Raw genomic sequence first — 18,767 nt, 5'->3', positions numbered from 1 at the left:
TGTGATAGTGTTTTTCATTTTCTCTAAATGCTGCCGTGTCAGTTTAGCAAACAGAAAGTAGAATAAATCTCTTTCCTTATAGGGAGAAGAGAGTTCTAAATTTCAGCCTACCTAGTACAAGAACAAACCTGCTCCATGTAAAGTTTGTGTTTTGACAATCTGATTATCTGCTTCAACCTCTGTCTTCTGACTTATAGCCTGTTTCTCTTTTGTATTTTTGTTAACAGAAAGCTGACCTTGCAGTTGCACCGTTGGCAATAACCTATGTTCGAGAGAAGGTCATCGACTTTTCCAAGCCCTTTATGACTCTTGGAATAAGTATTTTGTACCGCAAACCCAATGGTACAAACCCGGGCGTCTTCTCCTTCCTGAATCCTCTCTCCCCTGATATCTGGATGTATATTCTGCTGGCTTACTTGGGTGTCAGTTGTGTGCTCTTTGTCATAGCCAGGTAACATGTCAACTTTTGTGATTTTTTTGGCAATTGTTATAATCTTTTTCTTACTAATAATTGTCAAAAGTCACAAAAATTTTCTTACTTTCATACTCTTATATTTTAACTTCATGATGTACAGAAGAATAATTAATGATGAGGGTTATCACTTTTAATGTTCTCCAGTGCCATATTAAGTCTCCAGTTTTTTATGTCACTAAGCCTTGAGTAAGCTAGCTAGCTTTCTTCTTTTATTTACAAATTTAGAGACACTAGAAAGTTTACAAAATGTCTTCCCCCATTTATGCTGTGTTTAGAAAGGCAGGGATTGGCATGTTTTATTTTGTTAACCTGATTTCATTTGACACTGTGGTGCTTAATCTCAAATTGAGTACTTAGCTGCCCATGTTAATCCTAGATGTCCAAACTGGGCCTCTACCTGTTACAAGAGATGTTACTTCATGTAGATTAATATCTTAGAAGTAGGGTAACTATATAGATTTTAATTATGTGCTAGGTAAAATCCCTGACATACTTAACATAAGTTCCAGACTGGAATATACTTGGAAGCATGTTTAGTTGAGCTTTCAGAGTTAATGAACTCAATACAACAATTGTTAAATTATAAATGTATTTGATATATAAGGCTCACTTTTTAATCTGTTTTCTTCAACATAGGCAAGCAGAAAAACATCTTTTGTCAAAAATTCCCATTATATTTACCTTTTCCTGGTTAAGTAATTAGGACTGACTCCAGAGGTCACAGAAATACAGTCTTATATGTTGTAACATTGACTTTTGCTGTGACAGCAAAAAAAATTCAGAACAGTAAATCAGTGATTCCCAGGAATGTAAATGTAATCTCTTTTGCAGATTCCTCTTAGTAGTCATTGTACGTATTTTTTAAAAATCAAATACGTATGAACTATATTGGCTTTTATCTCTTCAATAAGATTTTAAAAAATGTTTGACTTGATGATGCAATCTCACTTCATCCCCAATATATTTATTATTTCATTCTGCGATACACAGTATATTCTTCCTATTTTTATTTTCTTATTTTTCTATAGTTGATATCAGGGTTCTCCATCTTTCTTTGATAATGTGCACTTCATTTTGGAGCAGTTGTATCATTCCTTTACTAAAGGGAGAGTCAATAGTTTTAGAAATTATTTTAAAAGTAATTTAGCAAGATCACCTGTGCATAAGGTATATGAGGCATTGAAGTAATAAAGATAACACTGAAGCATATTCTGTAATGAATAACTTTGCTTGCATGCCTTCTTTAAAAGTCTGCTTTAAAAAGCCAGACTTACATGGGAAGATTCTTGAGAGATCAGTAGATTTTATTGGACTATATAAACAAAGTAAACTCATTTCTGAGGTGTTCCTGTGATACAGATACTTCTGAAAGCACAGTCAATCATAAATCACAAATGTTATTTTTTAAACACCTCATGTAAAATATTTATGTTTGTCCAACAGTTTTCACTCTATTGTTATAACTGAAGGACATTTCCAGCACAATGCAGTGTATTTGACAGGCAGCTCCCAGGAATGTCAGTAGGAGTTGTATGGCTGAGTTCCTACTTATGCTTTGAAAACTTGTCACCATATTTTGTATGAATGTTTTCTTGAAGTTTGTTTTTATTTTTTTGTTTGTTTGTTTGTTTAAGCTATTCAGTCATTTGATCTCACTAGCAGAACTGGAAAGACTATTTTTAAACAGAAGTGCCACATAATAGACCGGTATTGTTGAACTTTTTTCACTTGTCTGTTTTTATGACCAATACCGTAAATTCCTTACGTAGTTGGAAGCATTATCTTCATTGTAAAGCAATATGAAATGCATTTTATACTAAGCAGAGGAGTTTCATTTTTTGTAGAGTTGTATAAAATACCTTTTTTACACCTAAATTTATATCAGCTTTCAAATGTAGAGATTTTCAATACCTCTTAACTTATACAACCAAATATTTGCTAACACATTTAGAAATAAAAGATCTAGGATTATGTAAGACAGTCTACAGATTTTAATCATAATGCAAAGTGACTTAATAGTATGTGATAGCATTTTCTAACACTATAGTTCATATAGGGAAACAGGTCTAAGTTAAAAATGTAATCTGCTGAATATTAAAGAGATAAAAGGACATTATTCGAAAGAGCCTTTTGCGAATATAATTCACAAAAGGTATCTGTCATGTAAAAGAAGATACTTCTAAATGAAGTGTAGTGAAGAGGACCTTGCAGTATGGTGCTGACTATGTATTTTCAGTATAGATTATAAATTAGGTATTGCACACCTGATGATGTGTTTTTCAGTCCTTCTGTCATGAAACTGTTGGATTGTATGCCACTAAATTAATAGGTTCCACCTAGAGTGTCTTACTAAGAAGATTTCTGTTTCATAACAATCCTTTCATAATGAATGTTGAACTACCAGTGTTTCATAATAATTACTATGTGTTTCATAATAAGGTGTATCTATGTTTGGAGCAGTACTTAGTATGTCTTTTATGATATGATGTTTTGTAATTACGGCTCATCAGAGTATTCAGTGTAGAATATTTATTTTTAGATTCAAACCTCCTATTTTTGTCTCAAATGTTTTGTGATTTTATTGTTTTACCATGTCTTCCAAACATGTTGGAATGTAAGAGCTTGGTACATTGAAAATGGAAAGTACATTTCTGTTGTGGTACTTGGATTTCACCCATTTATTAGTGTTATGGTCGTATTTAGGGAAATATGTAGAAACTAGTAAAAGATGCAAGAATCTTTGAGAGAGAATTGCATAAATTCTTTCATAAAGTAACTGATAAGGCATAAATGGGAAAAGTGTAATATAAATCTTTTCCTTTATTTGAAAGAGCATTGGATTTTCCTTCCAATTTGAGAACCAGAAATAAAGAGCTGAAACCTTCACATACTTAACAAGATGAAAAGCTAGGAGAGATATTTTGTGTTAGCTGGAGGTCTTTTCTATGTCATTGTCTTCTTGTAGCTGCCCGCCCTGCGCCCCACCCCCCCACCCCCCGCCCCAATGAGTCACTGTTTATTTGGGCATTACAGATTTTGCACTGTCGATAGGAGGAATATAAATGAGTTACACACAGTGTTTTTTTTAATTGGCATTCTTTGTGGGGAATTATAGTAGGCTGTGTTTTCTCCATATATATGAAAACCTCTTAATCTTGTATGTTGTGATTGTTGAATCCGAGTAGATATGGTAGTTAGTTTCTGAAAGTTCCTTTCTTTATCATACAGGCTGATGACTGATAGATAAACCCAGTCTGCTTGACACTCAGCTTATTACTTTTCTGTGAACCGAGAAAGTCAGATAGCATTTTTTTCTCTGTGGCATGGTAATGGATCCGATTCTGGTGGTAGCTAGCAGTCTTTGTATCATGCTAGCAGTGTCTTGTGTCATCTAATGTCTTGTTACATTCCAGTTCCAATATTTTCCCTTTATGCCTCTGCCTTTACTTGTTTCTTTGATTTAGAATCCCAGTTAAATTTATAATTTACATGTGATTAGAAGGAACACTAAGACTGGAGTACAGTGCACCAGCTCTTTTTTGGAGTTCTGTCAGGTACAAAACATTTTCTGATTTATATAACAAAAAAAACCCCTCAATTAGTGGAATTTCTTTTCATTTTTGTCTGTTGGTGCAAACCATTGTTTCATTTCTAAGAAACACGCTGATTTCTTACAGTGTTGTATGCCAACCTTATAAACATGTTGTCCCTTCTTTTCCACTAGTCTGTGTGTATAAAACAACTGTTTCCTATTTTTGGTATCTGCAAAATCGGATGTGTTGGTAACTGGAGGATACTTCCCATTCTGTATAGTTAATATGAAAAAAATCAGTTTCATACTTTTAAAACTGCTAAATACGTTTTATTTACATAGGTCTTCCAATATATGATTTTCAAAATTAACCTTCAGCTGGCTTTCCTCATGATTGTATTATATTTTAAAGAGTCTCTTATGTATGATTTTAGACATTCATGTTTGCATGAATCTTTTCTAAAAACACAGACTGGAGGCTACACTCTTTAAATATTTTTTGCCAATAATTTTCCGCCTGATTTACTGGGTTTCTAGTCATTCCCTGAACATTGAAGTATTTCTCTGAGTAGTAAGGTCTGTTTGCTGTGAATGTGTCTGTCTGTCATAAAGCATAACTGGAAGAGATACGCCTGCTTTAGGATGATGCTTCACCTTTATGGATCAGCTGTGAAGCAGATAAACTACCCTGGACAAAATGGTCCACTAATGAGCTCTTATGCTTCTTATACCAAGCTGTCTGGAGTATCAGTGAGTATTGAGTAAATATACATTAAACTGTGCTCACTGCCCTAATTGATAATACTGAATCATGGGTTATCATTTTAAAGGACTTGATTCACCTTTACTTGTACCACATTCTGTATGTTAGGACTCCCTGCTTTTTCCTCACTTCAGCAAAATTACGTTATCCTGCTTCTTATAAATCAAGCCCTTGTGCTGGTTTCAGCTGTCAAAGCATTTAGTATCAACTATTTTTCCATTTCCTTGTAAGCAGTGATAAAAGCACAATGAATACTGCCTCATCACCAAACTATATTTTTCTCTTACCAGCTGGAATAAAACATAACAAAAGAAGACAAGAGTTTTAAAAATGTCTCCACACATTTATTTTAATCTTTTCTCTGTGAAGAAGCTTAGGAATAGTCTGCTGCTTCAGACTTGAACAGATGCCTGAGCATTATCTCTCTCTGGAGTGCATGCATATCCTTTTACATCTCATCAGTCTTCATTTTTATTTCATATTTTTTGATCAGCTGATTTCTGCCCTTGAGCTTGTCTGATTGATTTTCAAACTACTCCTTGAAAACTATCTTGATGGAAAGGAATTAATGGCAGAATGAGAGGGAACTACTTTTCCAGTTACTATGGAGCTTTGGTTACTAAATTATTGTGTTGATATTTATTCAAGTAGGAAGTAAGCATATTTGCCCTTTGTTATTAACAAGCATTCTTCCTATGAGAATGTTATCTCCTGAGGCCTCCTTAAGAGAACTACAACATATGTTATAAGGTGTTTTCAGGAGTGGATTCATCATCCAATAGGGCAATCCAGATGGCATCTCTGAAATCTGTTTCTCTTACTATCTCACAGTTTTAATATAGTTTTGCCTCAGTTGTAATACAAGTGGGGACATTGTCACTTGACTGTAAACTAATGTGTAGATAGACAAGGATAAAAGAATGCCAAAAAATACATGCTTTCCAAACCTGTTCTATAACAAGTATTTCATAGTCAGAGATTTTTATTTTTGTTAAACCAGCTTGCAGCTTATGACCCTTATTTGATTGCTTTCAAAAGATTCAGTATAGTGTCTGGGTTTTTTTCATCTAATTTTTCCAGTTGAAAAGCAAACCTCTGTTAATGCTAGAGATCATCTTTATTGTGAGTGGAAAGCAACTGTGCCAGCCTATGGAACACTGGGGTTTTTGGTCAATTGAACCAAACAGATTGCGTGACAAAATTTTTTCTCTCTTTGATGGCTTTCCTAGTTTTTTTAATAGATATGTTTGTGTTGCTCTACCAATAAATCCTAGTATTATGTGAGAATGTTCTAAAAAGCTTAATTTCTGAACTAAATTACTTTTTTACATCAGACCTGGAAAATATCAATTTTAGATTTCTCTCATTTAAATGGAATTTCAATAACTGAGGTTAATATAAAGAAAATACCTCAGTTATATCTTAATATTTTTTTGTACTTGTGAGAAAACACATGTTTTTTACTTAGTCTATCCTGCTATATGTTATAGCAATAAAATTTTACAGTCATCATGCCTGGACATCAGTCACTGGAAATGTAAGCAAGACTTGCACATGATATTTCAAATATTCTCAGGTGTTTCTGAGTATTACTTTCCACAAAATGTGGATGACAGCTTTAAATTAAACAGAATGCAAGTTTACTGTGGTGTGTGCCATTTAATATTATCATAAATCTGCATAATCTGTAATAGCATTTAAATTAAATTTTCTGTGGTCAGCACGCAGATCATATATTCCATCTTTTTCTGTATCAGAAATGAGAAACTTACTGGAATTATAATACTTATGGTCATCATCTAAGTTGTGTAATTATTTTGAGAAGTTATGATACAGATTGCAATCAGTACTATAAAGTCTAAAGATTGTGGATGGGGCTATATGGCTAGAAAAAGACATGTATAGCAATGAGTTAAGCAGTAATCTCTGCATTTTGATACTCAGAAAGACCCTTTGATTCTTCTGACCTCCTCCACAAGAGATTTGTCTGGGTTCCAGGTTAGCTTATAGAATCTCTAATATATAAATAAGCAACTCATTATGGACTGCTCATACTAATCCCTCAGTATTATCTTCAATCACTTCTGAATGCTCTCATTCTCCTTCACCTGTTGAAGGAGAGACAAGATACCAAGAGGTCTCCAAGTCTACGTACAAGCCCAGCATTGACATAATAGCCTCTATTAGAATACTGTTTAAGATCATAGTGAGAGAAAAATCCTTACCTTTTACTCTTTTTAACATAAATAACCTGCTTAGACTTTAGGGAGAAAAACCAGTGCTCAAAAGCCTGGCTATATTTGTGGTAGGTCAATCTTACATCCCAGATACTACTTACATTGCATCAAATGTGAGAATAAACTTCTGCCAGCCAAACAACTGAAATGTTTAAACTGAGGATAGCTGAAGAACTCATAGCTCACCTGCATTAGCAGTCCAACAGAAGATATAGTACCTCCCATTGGCTAAATCTCCATATGCACTTTGAAGAAGAAAAATATGCTCACTTCAGCACACCTGGTCAATTCTGGATTCTTCTGTCAAGAAACTGATTTTTTTTGTGTGTGTGGAGGTCTAGACAAACGTTGTCTTCTGCAGAGTTAAGATGTGTGTGGAGCCTTCTTAGAAAACAATGTGTTAGCAGTAGGTGTACATTTCCTCCATCAGTGTATTTTATGTTAATTTGTGTTTGTAGATTAATCTAATCAGAAAATGGCTTTTATTTTTTTAATGAAGACCATAGTAGTATCCTTATGCTGTGTAAAACTGAAGATGACCTAAACCTCTTTCCATCCTTTCTGTTAATTTTTTCCTCATTACTCTGAAAGCCTTCACAAGTTCATTAATTCATCACTAATTATCCAAGACCGTAGGTATTTTGAATATCTGAACTCGATCATAACTGTTCATCCCTAAGGAATGTGATTGCCTACCAGCAATTCAATCTCTTTGTTCCCATTTACTTCAGCACCAGCATCTAAAGATAGGATTTAAATTTTAGATAGCTATAGGTAGATCATTATATCCAATTAGGTGGACAGTTCGTTCTGTCTGTACTCATTCTGACTTTTCCTTTTAAGCCTTGTTACATATAGGTGTTACATATTTACAGACCTATATTTCCTCTCCATTTTGATGGAATATTGTAACACAACCTTTTATAGTCTGAGGGGTTTTATGGAAGGTTGTAGCAAAACTTGAAGTATCTCAGAACTTTTTTTTTTTTTTGAGATTTCTGATAAGAAATTTGCATTTATCTTTATCTGATTGGATTTAAGTACAAGCAAGGTAGATCTCATGTACCTCACTTTGTGTCTTCGAATGCCTTAGGTAAATAGCTTCTATAGGAGAGTCAATATCTGAAGAATGTTTTGTCAAGATTTCTATAAAACCACACAATAATATTTCATATCTACCATGGACAGCAATTTGTTAGTCTCTATGTACTATGTTACCATCCATTAAGAAATAATCCCATAGTCCTTGCTGACAAAGCTAATAAAAATCTGAGGAACAATTGCATTTAGTTTTGAGAGATCTTCACACTGTAGTAACATATGCAGTGGTTCATCCTTACTTGTAATAGCCCCTGCTAATTACTAGCACATATAGTACATTAGAATATTGGATTGCTTGTATAAGTAGTTTGCTTGAAAATAAGTTGAGAGCCTCCAGAAAAAGTGCTGAATATTCTTTTCTGATGTTGGATCATTTCATTCTGTTTTGTCAAATCTTTTTTCTTTTTTTTCCCAAATATGTGACAAGAAAAGAAGACACAAGTCTAGACTTGACACTTTGTATATTTATTTAGGAAATCATAACATGGAATAATTTTAAGTGTGCTTAGAAAGAAGGGTTCCTCTATAGATGAATCTGTTTTCAAGCTAAAATGATGCTTTTGAGAAAGGCTAGCGTCTCTTATGTTTTTGGAGGTAGGGGGAAGGAGACTTATTTGCTTTTTTTGGTTTATTTGCAAGTGTTTTACTCTGGCATGCATAGTATTAGTAGGGAGAAGGAAATTGTAACTCTCACCATAATGCATAGAAGCAGTTTTCTCATGATATGTGCAAAACCATGTAGTCCTCCAACCTAAAGAACAAAACACAGGTATCTAGTGGAATAGGAAAAGAATCAATAAGAATCCAAGAAGGTACCACGGTGCTGTGAAGATTTTACTAATAATTGAATACAAGTGGTAAATGGAAAATGTCCAAGTTAACTGATTGACTCTTTATCCATTAGCATTAGTGGCTAAGTTTACAGATTGCCTGATATATCAGAAAATTAATTCAAACAGCATCTGACCTGTTGTTTTTTCTCCAAAAAAATCAAAGCAGAAAAGCTGATGTAAGAGGCAGTTTATGTGCTGAAGTCATTTCACACATGCATCCTGCTTGGAACACCTTGACATAATAATGAAATGTATCCTCAAGAAAAATGTAGGAATTACAGTGCTAGGATGGAAAATGGGATGTTAGCAGTCATGATTTCTATTTACCCTGCTTCTGGAGGGTACAGAAACATATAATGTTATTGAGCAGAAATGACTCTAAGGATTGAAAGGCAGTTTTTATGATAATGAACTGAACATACAAAAATGTTATGTGTTTGCTAAATATGTGGCTCCATATGCAATTGATTTCTTTATATAATCTAAATGAAGAGGGAGACATAAATCATTGGAAGCAAAGCCAATATGATATGATGGTTATTAACCTTGTAGAAAATCCTATCTACAGATGTTCAGAGGAAGAGCAGTTTCTGTAAGATAGCATTTCAGAGTTCTCCTTTGAATTCTTTGGTTTCAGGATTACTTGAATGATAGGAAAACCTGGGTAATGAAAAGATTTTATGAATTTTACTCTTTTATTCTCTAAAAGAGATTTTGTATTGTGTAATGTTAACAATAAAGATACAATCTTAAGCTGCTTTTAGATATTTGTAACTGAATAGTCAAATGTCCCATTATTTGGAGTGGTATAAATATCAGTTAGAATACAAGTTTTTAAGTATCAGTTTCTGACTTCAGAACTGGAAGTAATTTAATTTGTGCAAATTTAGCTAAAATCAGATTTCCTGAATTCATCTGACTCTCCATCATCATTATCCATTGTAGTCTGATAATATGTAAATAGAGCTAAATTGAAGAGAAAACAAAACAGAAAAAGAAAACACAAAACCAAAATCATTTTACCAAAACCTAACCTCTTCAAAAGATAGCACATTTCTTTATTGGGGGAAAAAATATTAGACCTCAGTTGTGATTAAATATTATACTTCAAAACAGAAGCATATCTTTAAAAGAAATAAGGAAATAAATAGGTAATATTTTTTGACTTTAAGTGTTATTCAACATCTGGAGAAAAGTAAGATTAATATAGATACAGAATAGATATTGATATAGATACAGAATCATAGAATCATAGAATCATAGAATGGTTTGGGTTGGAAGGGACCTTAAAGATCATCTAGTTCGAACCTCCCTGCATGGACAGGGACACCTTCCGCTAGACCAGGTTGCATGAAGGTGTTAGCCAGAAGTTTACTGGGCTTATGCAAGCCACCAGTCTGTAACTCATCGGAGAACAGGAGTCATTTAAGCACTAACAGGGCTTGACCAGAAAGAAATCTGAAAAAAGCAATATGGTAATTGTTTTTGATGCTGAAACAAAATCAGCAGTGTGTCCTCCAAGCATTTCTAGTTTATCTATGGAAATCACCCTGTGTTAATTCTAATGACAGTGAAATTGCTTTAGTGCAAAGCTAATAATGCATTTTCAGGCTTAAGAACAAAGGTGCACACCTTTTTGTTTTGGTTTTTTTTATAGTATTATCAGAGTTCTGCCTTTAGCAACAAAGGTATCATTCTTACATGGTAATAATTACACAGGATTGAAAATTTTTAGCACCATAGTTAAAACCCCTACATCAGCTAAGGTATGTAATTGATTTTTTTTTTTAGAAAATAATAACTCTTTAAAATATCAAAATGTTCATCATTAATCATTCTTATAGCACATCAGAAAGGAGTTTAAATATAAATAATTTTTATTAATTAGTCCAGTTCTGGCACTTCACTCTCGTTATATTGTTCTGTTTTGTTTTGTTTTGTTTTGTGTGGCCATTAGATATGTGTGGCACCTGCACTTGCCAATTCGGATTTGACTAAAGACTTTACAGCACATAGCCTCTAGCTCTAAGAATCATGAAGGTGATGTTACTTCAGCTTGTTGTGATCATTCACAGAATTTCACAAGACTAAAGACAGCAAACCACCCAGAGCTATTGCCTCTTTCCATTTCAGTTTCCTTCCTCAACAATGTGGAGCAGGAATGCTGCATGGAAAACTTTTCAGGGGGTAAATTGTGAGGTGGTAGATCGCAGAGGGAAATTATACAGTTCCTTTCAATTCTTCTAGATCTTTAAAGATGTTCTTGTCATTTCCCATGAGAATAGCTTTAGCTTTACACAGAATAGCTTTCCTATGTGCTATTAATGTATTTGCTTTGTAGAAGTAGAGATACAGTCTGTCTGTACCAAAGCACTATCACCAGTGGTATAAGACAGTTTTCAGGTAACAGCTACTACCGCAATTAGTTCGTGTTGTGGAGCAATTTCCTTGTAGATACATTGGAGTGAAAATTAGAAAGGTTTGTAGTATGGTGCAGGTTCAGAGGAGTTCCTGTAAAAGAATTCCACCACTTAGAAAATTCTCTGGTTTTGTGGCTGACACAATGTAACCAATGAGCCCTGTCCGGAAGAAAACCAGAAGCAGTTAGCAGAATTTTGTACATTGCACTGCTTTGCTGAACTCACAGAGCATTGCAGAGTTAATGTCAAGTGGCAAAAATATCTGAAAAAGTCTCTTAATTAGTCATATTTGTCCTTCACACACTTCTCTCTCTCACTTTCTCTCTCTTGCTCTCTCCTTCTAAATGGCCATGTTAGAGGAGAGTGAGCAGTTAATTGTGTCAAAATCCTGGTCAGCGTGCCCTTCATTTACTGGAATGAAAGGAATTTTCACCTTGCTTCAAATGTAACTGTGATTAGATAAAGTTGCTAGGTAGATGAATAGCAGAGGCTCCTCGTATCTTCTGTTCTGCTGCTGCTAAAAGCCTGATTTTGCCTCCAACTTAAATGTTGATGGGGATTGTTAATGTTTGCAACACCTTCCTCATCATCCTGACCTTCCTGTGTGAAAACAAATGTCAAAACCAAAGAAGAAGACGGTGTTGCACTTCTATGCACAAATGTAAATGACTCCACAGGTGAATGCAGTAGAGATTTCTGCGTGGTATGGAAGGCTTGACTGGGCTTTCTTGTAACACAGGACAGCTTTCAGAGGGCATTGCCAAACAGGGTCATGCCTTGTTACGTAACAAATACCGAATGCTTGTGTTAAAGAGTTCACAGTTCACCAGGAGTAGTTAACAGTTTAAATAGTTGAATAGGATGAGAATTTCTATGAGGTATGAAGAAAATGAAGTGAAATAGGAGTACATTTCTTAAGTAGTCAGGATCAGCATAGTTCATCACCTACCTAGGCAGAACCACATTTCAGTTTACATTGTAAAGCAAATGAATTTTGAGGAGGAGTTTGAAAGACAGGTATTGATCGTAGCCTTGAGGCTTTTCTCATATGAAGTCTGGATGGGATTTAACCGGTACTGGTGGAATAACTGCACAGGTTAGCCTATGGTAAATGAGATTAAAATCACTTCCAAGTTTTTCTTTCTCTTGGGGAAGAGCAGTAGTTATGAGGAACAAATAAAGAAGAAATTCTTAACAGTTACATTTCAGATTAATTTGTGTGAAACAGGATGTGTTTGTAAGTATTGAAACTTGATAGGAAGCTGTGCAGATACAGAGACAGGAGCATGCGCTATCTGCCTTTACAGAAACATACAAGTTGCCTGTAGGTTCTGTATCAAATATGCCAGATCCCTAAAGAGGTCCTGAATATGAGATCTCATATACTTAGTACCCTGACAAGTTTTTATCAAATTGGAGAGGTGGAGGGGTGAATTCCAACTCATTTCTAGGAAGGACGCACATGGGTCACAAGTACGAGGATGGGAGTTCCTGACAGTGCTATCAACAAAAGAAGCACTGGTATCTTGTTAGTGTCCAGCTGACTGTTGTATAGGTACTTCATATCTAGGCTTCAGATTTTTGTTTGAAGGTGAGAGAAAGGTTTCTAGATTGTGGAATTAAAAAAAAAAAAAAAAAAAAAGCTTCAAGTATTTACCCAACATCAGGATGTGGAGCTACAATTCAGAGTCCCTGTGCTCACACAGACCTTTTTGTAGTTCAGTTGAACTTGCTAATTTAAAATGAGTCATGTGTTTGAATCCCTTTAACCATGGTCTTTCCTGAAGAAGGCTTGTGTGCTCCATTAGCACTAACTGAAATATTTGTACAGTTACTGGTACAATTGAGAATTGTAGTGGAATAATCAAGATGAAACATTTTATAATCAAATGTCAGCTTGAATAAGACAGTACATTATTGTCCTATCATGTTCCTGTATAAGTCAACATGAAAGCTCTCACTGATTTTGATAGTAGCACAGTGGATCCCAAGGACTATGTATATGATTTTTAAGGGCTGGGATCCAATGCTTGCTTTGGCCCAGAGGACAAGCAACATGGTGAGGCCTGTGTTTCGTATGACTAAATGCTCCATCATCCCAGTTATCCCACCCACAGCGCTTGCCAGCACATCCTGCCTCTCTGAACCACATCTGGGCTTTATCGGAGTGTAGCATAGGCAGAAACTGTGAACAGGATGTGCTAACAAGTAAAGTGGATAATTATATGCCATTGTTGAAACCTGAGTGCTTCCCTTCCTTTACTGGTATAGCTGTAACCACAGAAGCTCATAGAATTATTTAGATTCCTATTTCTACTAAATAGGCTTTAATCAAGTACTTTAAATACTGAATTATTTCTTTTCCATAATATAAACACATTCATAAACAATTAAGTTTATGCTTACTTAAAAAAGAACCAGCTTAGTTTTTCACTGAGTTTTGATAAATCTGTATCAAAGTCCCAAATCTGAAAGCTGTTCTGTTCCTTCAGAGAAACATTAGGAGTCACAGGCCAGCAAAAGGCAACCTTACATGCCTTATAAATCCAACTATGTTTTTTCTTTTAAGTCAGTGTATTTATTTACTTATTTCTCATCAGATCAAACATCTCAGTTTATCAAGATTTACAAAGCTGTCTTAAATATTAAGCATGTGATCGCTCTGTTTAAATTTATGAGAATAGTAACATTCCTAAAATAAAATACATGTAGAAACATAGTGAATTACACAGGGGTTCTCACACAGTCTTGTATTTGCTCAAGAAAAAAATTACTTGGTGAAGAATTCCATTTGACATCTCTGTGGATTTCGGTGATGTTATTAATATACAGGTAGCAAAAATTTAAATAATTTAAGTGGTATTTAAAAAACCCAAACAAAACACAAAAACCAAACACCACAAAACAACAGTTTTCTAGGTCTTAATTTGTGATGACAATTTTTTTTTCTTTTTATACCAGAGTTCCATATAAGTGAAAAAAATACTCACTATAAATACTCAAAAATATTCCACATGACCCCATACTACCACACTTATTTTTTGTACTTTACTAGTGTTGTTTAAAGGATGTCCATTTTGACAATTTTAAATATTTAAAGAAACATTATGTTGCCCTTGCAAATATTTTGTTTATTCTGTATGTAAAAATCACATCCAATGTGCCAATATTAACAGATATTCTATTAGATAGTGACTCTAGTGTAATCATTTTTTTATTCCTGTTATTCTGATGGGTGACACTTAATGTACAGTGAAGGGCAACAATGAATTATTACACACTCTAAACTAGATAACTCCTTTGTTGTGATGCTCAGTGTTAAACTAATCTGCTGTCAAGAGGGCTGTTGCAATATTGAATAGAGAAGATAAATTTGTTGTACAACCTTGTAATGAGCTCACCCCATCTTTTTTTAAGTACATATATTTTTGCATTTTAAAATATGATTTTTCACTTCATAGAGATCCTCTACAGTACTCTACTTCTTCCCTCAGACTTGTGACAAACTCCTGAATGTACTGAGGAAGTCAAATAAGTGCTTCATTTTTAAAAGAGGAAGCATTTGAATTCCTCATATATCCTTCTTACTTATATGCTTTTCTTCTTTTGAATAGAAATACTGATGAACTTATTACTTTATGTTAGTAATACAGAATGGCGTATCACTGTTGTATATTATTCATTTACTGTCTTATCTGTAGATATAGAATTACCATTGTAAAAAATTTGTTTGGGCCAAGATAGTAAGATCTTCAAATCAATAGTGCATATGAGTCCCTTATTATTGCAAACATGCCAGTCATTCAGCTCTAAAACTTTAAGAGCAATAAACAGTATACATATAATATAACTTTGCAAGGGCCAATACAGTGTTGCGCTGTGCTGTATTAAACTACACCAAACACTTGCTGACCACTTTTCCTAATAGCTCATATTTTGTGATATGGAAAAACATAGCATATGGTATCATAATGTTTAAGTAATGTTACAGATACAAGGGTTGGTATGTGTTTTTATTAAAAAGAAATAATTAAATGACAAATGAACACAATGCCTGTGTGGCTTCTGTCTTCTACATTGGATGCAGAGATTCCTTGAGGTAGGAAGACTGACTAAATGTAATCTTTGAAGATGTGTCAGCTTGATAAGTATTTTGGTAAACTAGTTTCTGAAAACTCAGCCCACCCTTGCCAAAATTAATTTCAGTTTAAGAATACTACACCTGGTGAAGTACTTGACAGTAATAGTACAGGGGTGGTTAGGTTATAGACCATCAGAAGTACAAGCACTAATATTCTCCATATTGAGGTCATTTATATTGATCAGTAAAGTTTAAATTTTTGTTATTTCTTGTATAAAATATATTTTTTTCCTGAAGCATGAAAGTCTCTTTTTTTTTTTTTTTAATTATGTGGTAGAGCATGTGTTAAATATCCACATGTGTATATTCTTTGAATACTCTTATATTGGCAGACACAGATTTCCTGATTTTCTTTGATAATAACTTCTGACTTCCAGATCAGGACTTCAGTTTCTGGGATTTATTTTAATCTTGGAGGTGTATTTTGGGAGGTATATAAGAGGATCCTTACTAAAATTACTCTTCAGTAGATTTGACAGTCTGCCGATAGGAGCAGATAAATAACTATGATAGGAGGGAGGCAAGTTATTTTATATATTCATTTATATATTGAGCTTAGGAAAATTATATTGTTTTTCTTATCATTTTAGAGTTACTTAATGAGTCATTCTTAATTCAAGAAAAGATTAAAATGGAGACGGTAGATACTTTTCTGGTCATCATAATGTGACTTACAATCTCTTTTTGACATTAAAGCAATTTAGAAATTGGGAGATAATAGATGTATTTTATTTTTTAGGAATCAGAGTAATGTATCATGGTTTCAGGATGTCAAAAGTGTTTACTAGTTATTCATAGGCTCGACATTATTTAAAGATAGAAGTCTTCATAATATATGGTAATTTTTTTGTTGTTGTTCCATGACAGAAAGATAACTACTGTGGGTCAAATATATGTAGGTTTTTTACAATTAAAAATCCAACTGTTTCTTCATTTCAGCTAAAAAATACAGATTTTACTACATAAAAAAATCTTTTTACAACAGTAAAACTATTCAGTTAGTATACAGGAACATACAAGGGGAAATGATGAAATTATAGGGAAAAGAGAATTATGTGGAGAAGATAAATCATACTTTCCTATTTACCCTTTTTCAGAATGCAGAAAAGGAAGGAATATTAAATCAAAGTGAATGTAAAAAAAATAAAACAGAAAAGATAATTTAATTCACTTTTTTGTAAATTGATAATAAACTGGAACTTGTCTCAGACTAAAATAAAAAATGAGTGCCTTGTGGTAAGGCTATAATGATTAGAAATGCAAGTGCATTGGGGCTAATGTTTCATGTGCAGAGCAATAGGGGAGGTTATAAAGAAACTTTTCCTGTAGTGTGTGGGCAATTTTCAAGTTTGTTGTAGTTTTCAGATTTCATTTTTTTGCAACTTCATATGAAATGCTAGTAGTAATAGTAGTCAGAACAAGGTTTTGTAGAAACTTTCATTGCCTGTTTTCCCTAGTCTAGAGAGCAATAGAGCTGGGAATAAAAAAACCCACCTTCATCAGTGTGGAAAATAGCAGGCATCATGAATTTCTTGTGTTAATATTTACTATGCTTCATTAAAAATAACATTTCTACTGATTATGACAATTTTAGTGAAATAATAAATCTACCTCTTAGACTGTGCTGTGTAATGTCAGTTTATTTCATGTTCTATGCATTTCATTAACCTGTTTACACTGTCTGTTGTGTAAATTCTTGTGCATCAGATAAATCCACAGTTTGTTTCATAGACTTGGGAACCATTACTGTGCACTGTAGGTCTGTTATAGTGTCCACCAAAGATCATGGAAAATATTTCCATCAGCTTTTGTAGACATGAGCTAAGGTCCATTTGAACATATAAAACAGCAAAGATAACATGGAATGTAGCTAAGTAGGAGAAAATAATAATTCAGTGAGGTGAACACATACAGGATAAAATATTCTCCTGAGTATTGAGTTAGTATTTGAAGCAATGGTGAAAAATATGGCCTTGAATTTGGGCCTTTATGAATGTTACTGGCATCATGACCATTATGAAACAAAAGCTGCAACTGTCATCTAAGTTGGTTCAGAATATGCACCTGAATATTTATTTTATTGTAGTAAGTGACAATTAGGTAAGTTTTTCCCTGCTTCCCTGTTAATAATTCCTGGTTTACCAATTTATGTCTAGAAGTTCAATTAGGTTAAATGGCATGTGTTGAGACTGAAGACTGTTATTGATTAAAATAATTTATAAATCATGACAGACAGAGTGGTAAACAGGTAGGCTTTCACTCTTGTGAAAAAGAAATTTCAAGAATTATAAACATTTTGGTTAACACATTTTTCAGTTGAAGACAATGGGGGGAATGGGGGGCGGGGGAGGGGAGAAAATCAAAGCCAAAATTTGATTCTTCATGAAGTACAGGTAACTTTCAATTTAGGTGAAAGGTTTTTTTCTGGACATGCTGAATAACTGATGATGTTCAAACATTTTTACCTATAATAATAAATGTTACCTTTTAAAAAAAAGTCCAAAGATCAGAAAACCTTTGTGCATAGGTATCTTTAAGTGCCTCTACCTGTTTACTGTGCTGTCATTATTAAAAACCACAAAAAGGAATATTTTTCTACTTTTATTTATTGTATGTAATTTTGACATTCAGTTTTAAAAAGGCATAAAAATGCACATAAAATAATTGATGCACATAACTAATTATAAAAGTTAATGTGATAGTATATATTTTATATGATAAATAATAATTTTGTGTAAATTAAATATATATTTATCCATATATTATCTTTGACTATGTAGATTCAGTAAAAATTAGTGCCTATAAATTTAAAATATTACTAGGGGCAATCCAGACATGAATTTGCTGTGTTTCATGCAGGCTTACATTATAATAATGGTGACATAAAAGCAAATATGTTTAGTTAAATTCTAAGTGACATCCTTTCCTTTGATCGAGAATACTTCATAAAGTCAAAATGCGGCTTAGTTGTTTGATATTTACAATAATACTTCTTGCATTTTCACCCAATTAACCCCAGAAAATTGATTGGACCAGTTACTTCTTTGCATTATTTGTTACATTTTTTTTTCAGTTGATTAAAATTTAAACCTTGTTTTCAGGTCAAAAAAGATCAGTACAATAGTTTAACCACTGTTTTTTGGTTTTGTTATAAAGAACACCAAGAAAAGAGAGTTTGCGGTCAGATGAAAGTATTTTTACTGAATTGTCTAATGTGTTATTACTTCTTCATTTACAGAATACAATACTGTTCTTTTGCACAACT

At 33.6% G+C, this 18,767-nt stretch overlaps 1 protein-coding gene across 4 annotated transcripts in view; it reads left to right on the top strand.

The window, feature by feature from the left end:
- The window catches only part of GRIK2 (glutamate ionotropic receptor kainate type subunit 2), a 454,658-nt gene that overhangs the window by 295,347 nt on the left and 140,544 nt on the right, over positions 1 to 18,767 (top strand). For all 4 annotated transcript variants that reach the window (XM_080390031.1, XM_080390033.1, XM_080390030.1 and 1 more), the window contains one exon: positions 228 to 451. In XM_080390031.1, the coding sequence (XP_080246157.1) occupies positions 228 to 451 (224 nt within the window). The remainder of the gene's footprint in view (positions 1 to 227; positions 452 to 18,767) is intronic.

The sequence above is a fragment of the Falco punctatus genome (assembly GCF_963210335.1).
Source record: "Falco punctatus genome assembly, chromosome: 5".
Lineage (NCBI taxonomy): Eukaryota > Metazoa > Chordata > Aves > Falconiformes > Falconidae > Falco > Falco punctatus.
Note: the sequence above shows the minus strand (reverse complement) of the source record. Positions and strands in the feature narration are given on the sequence as shown.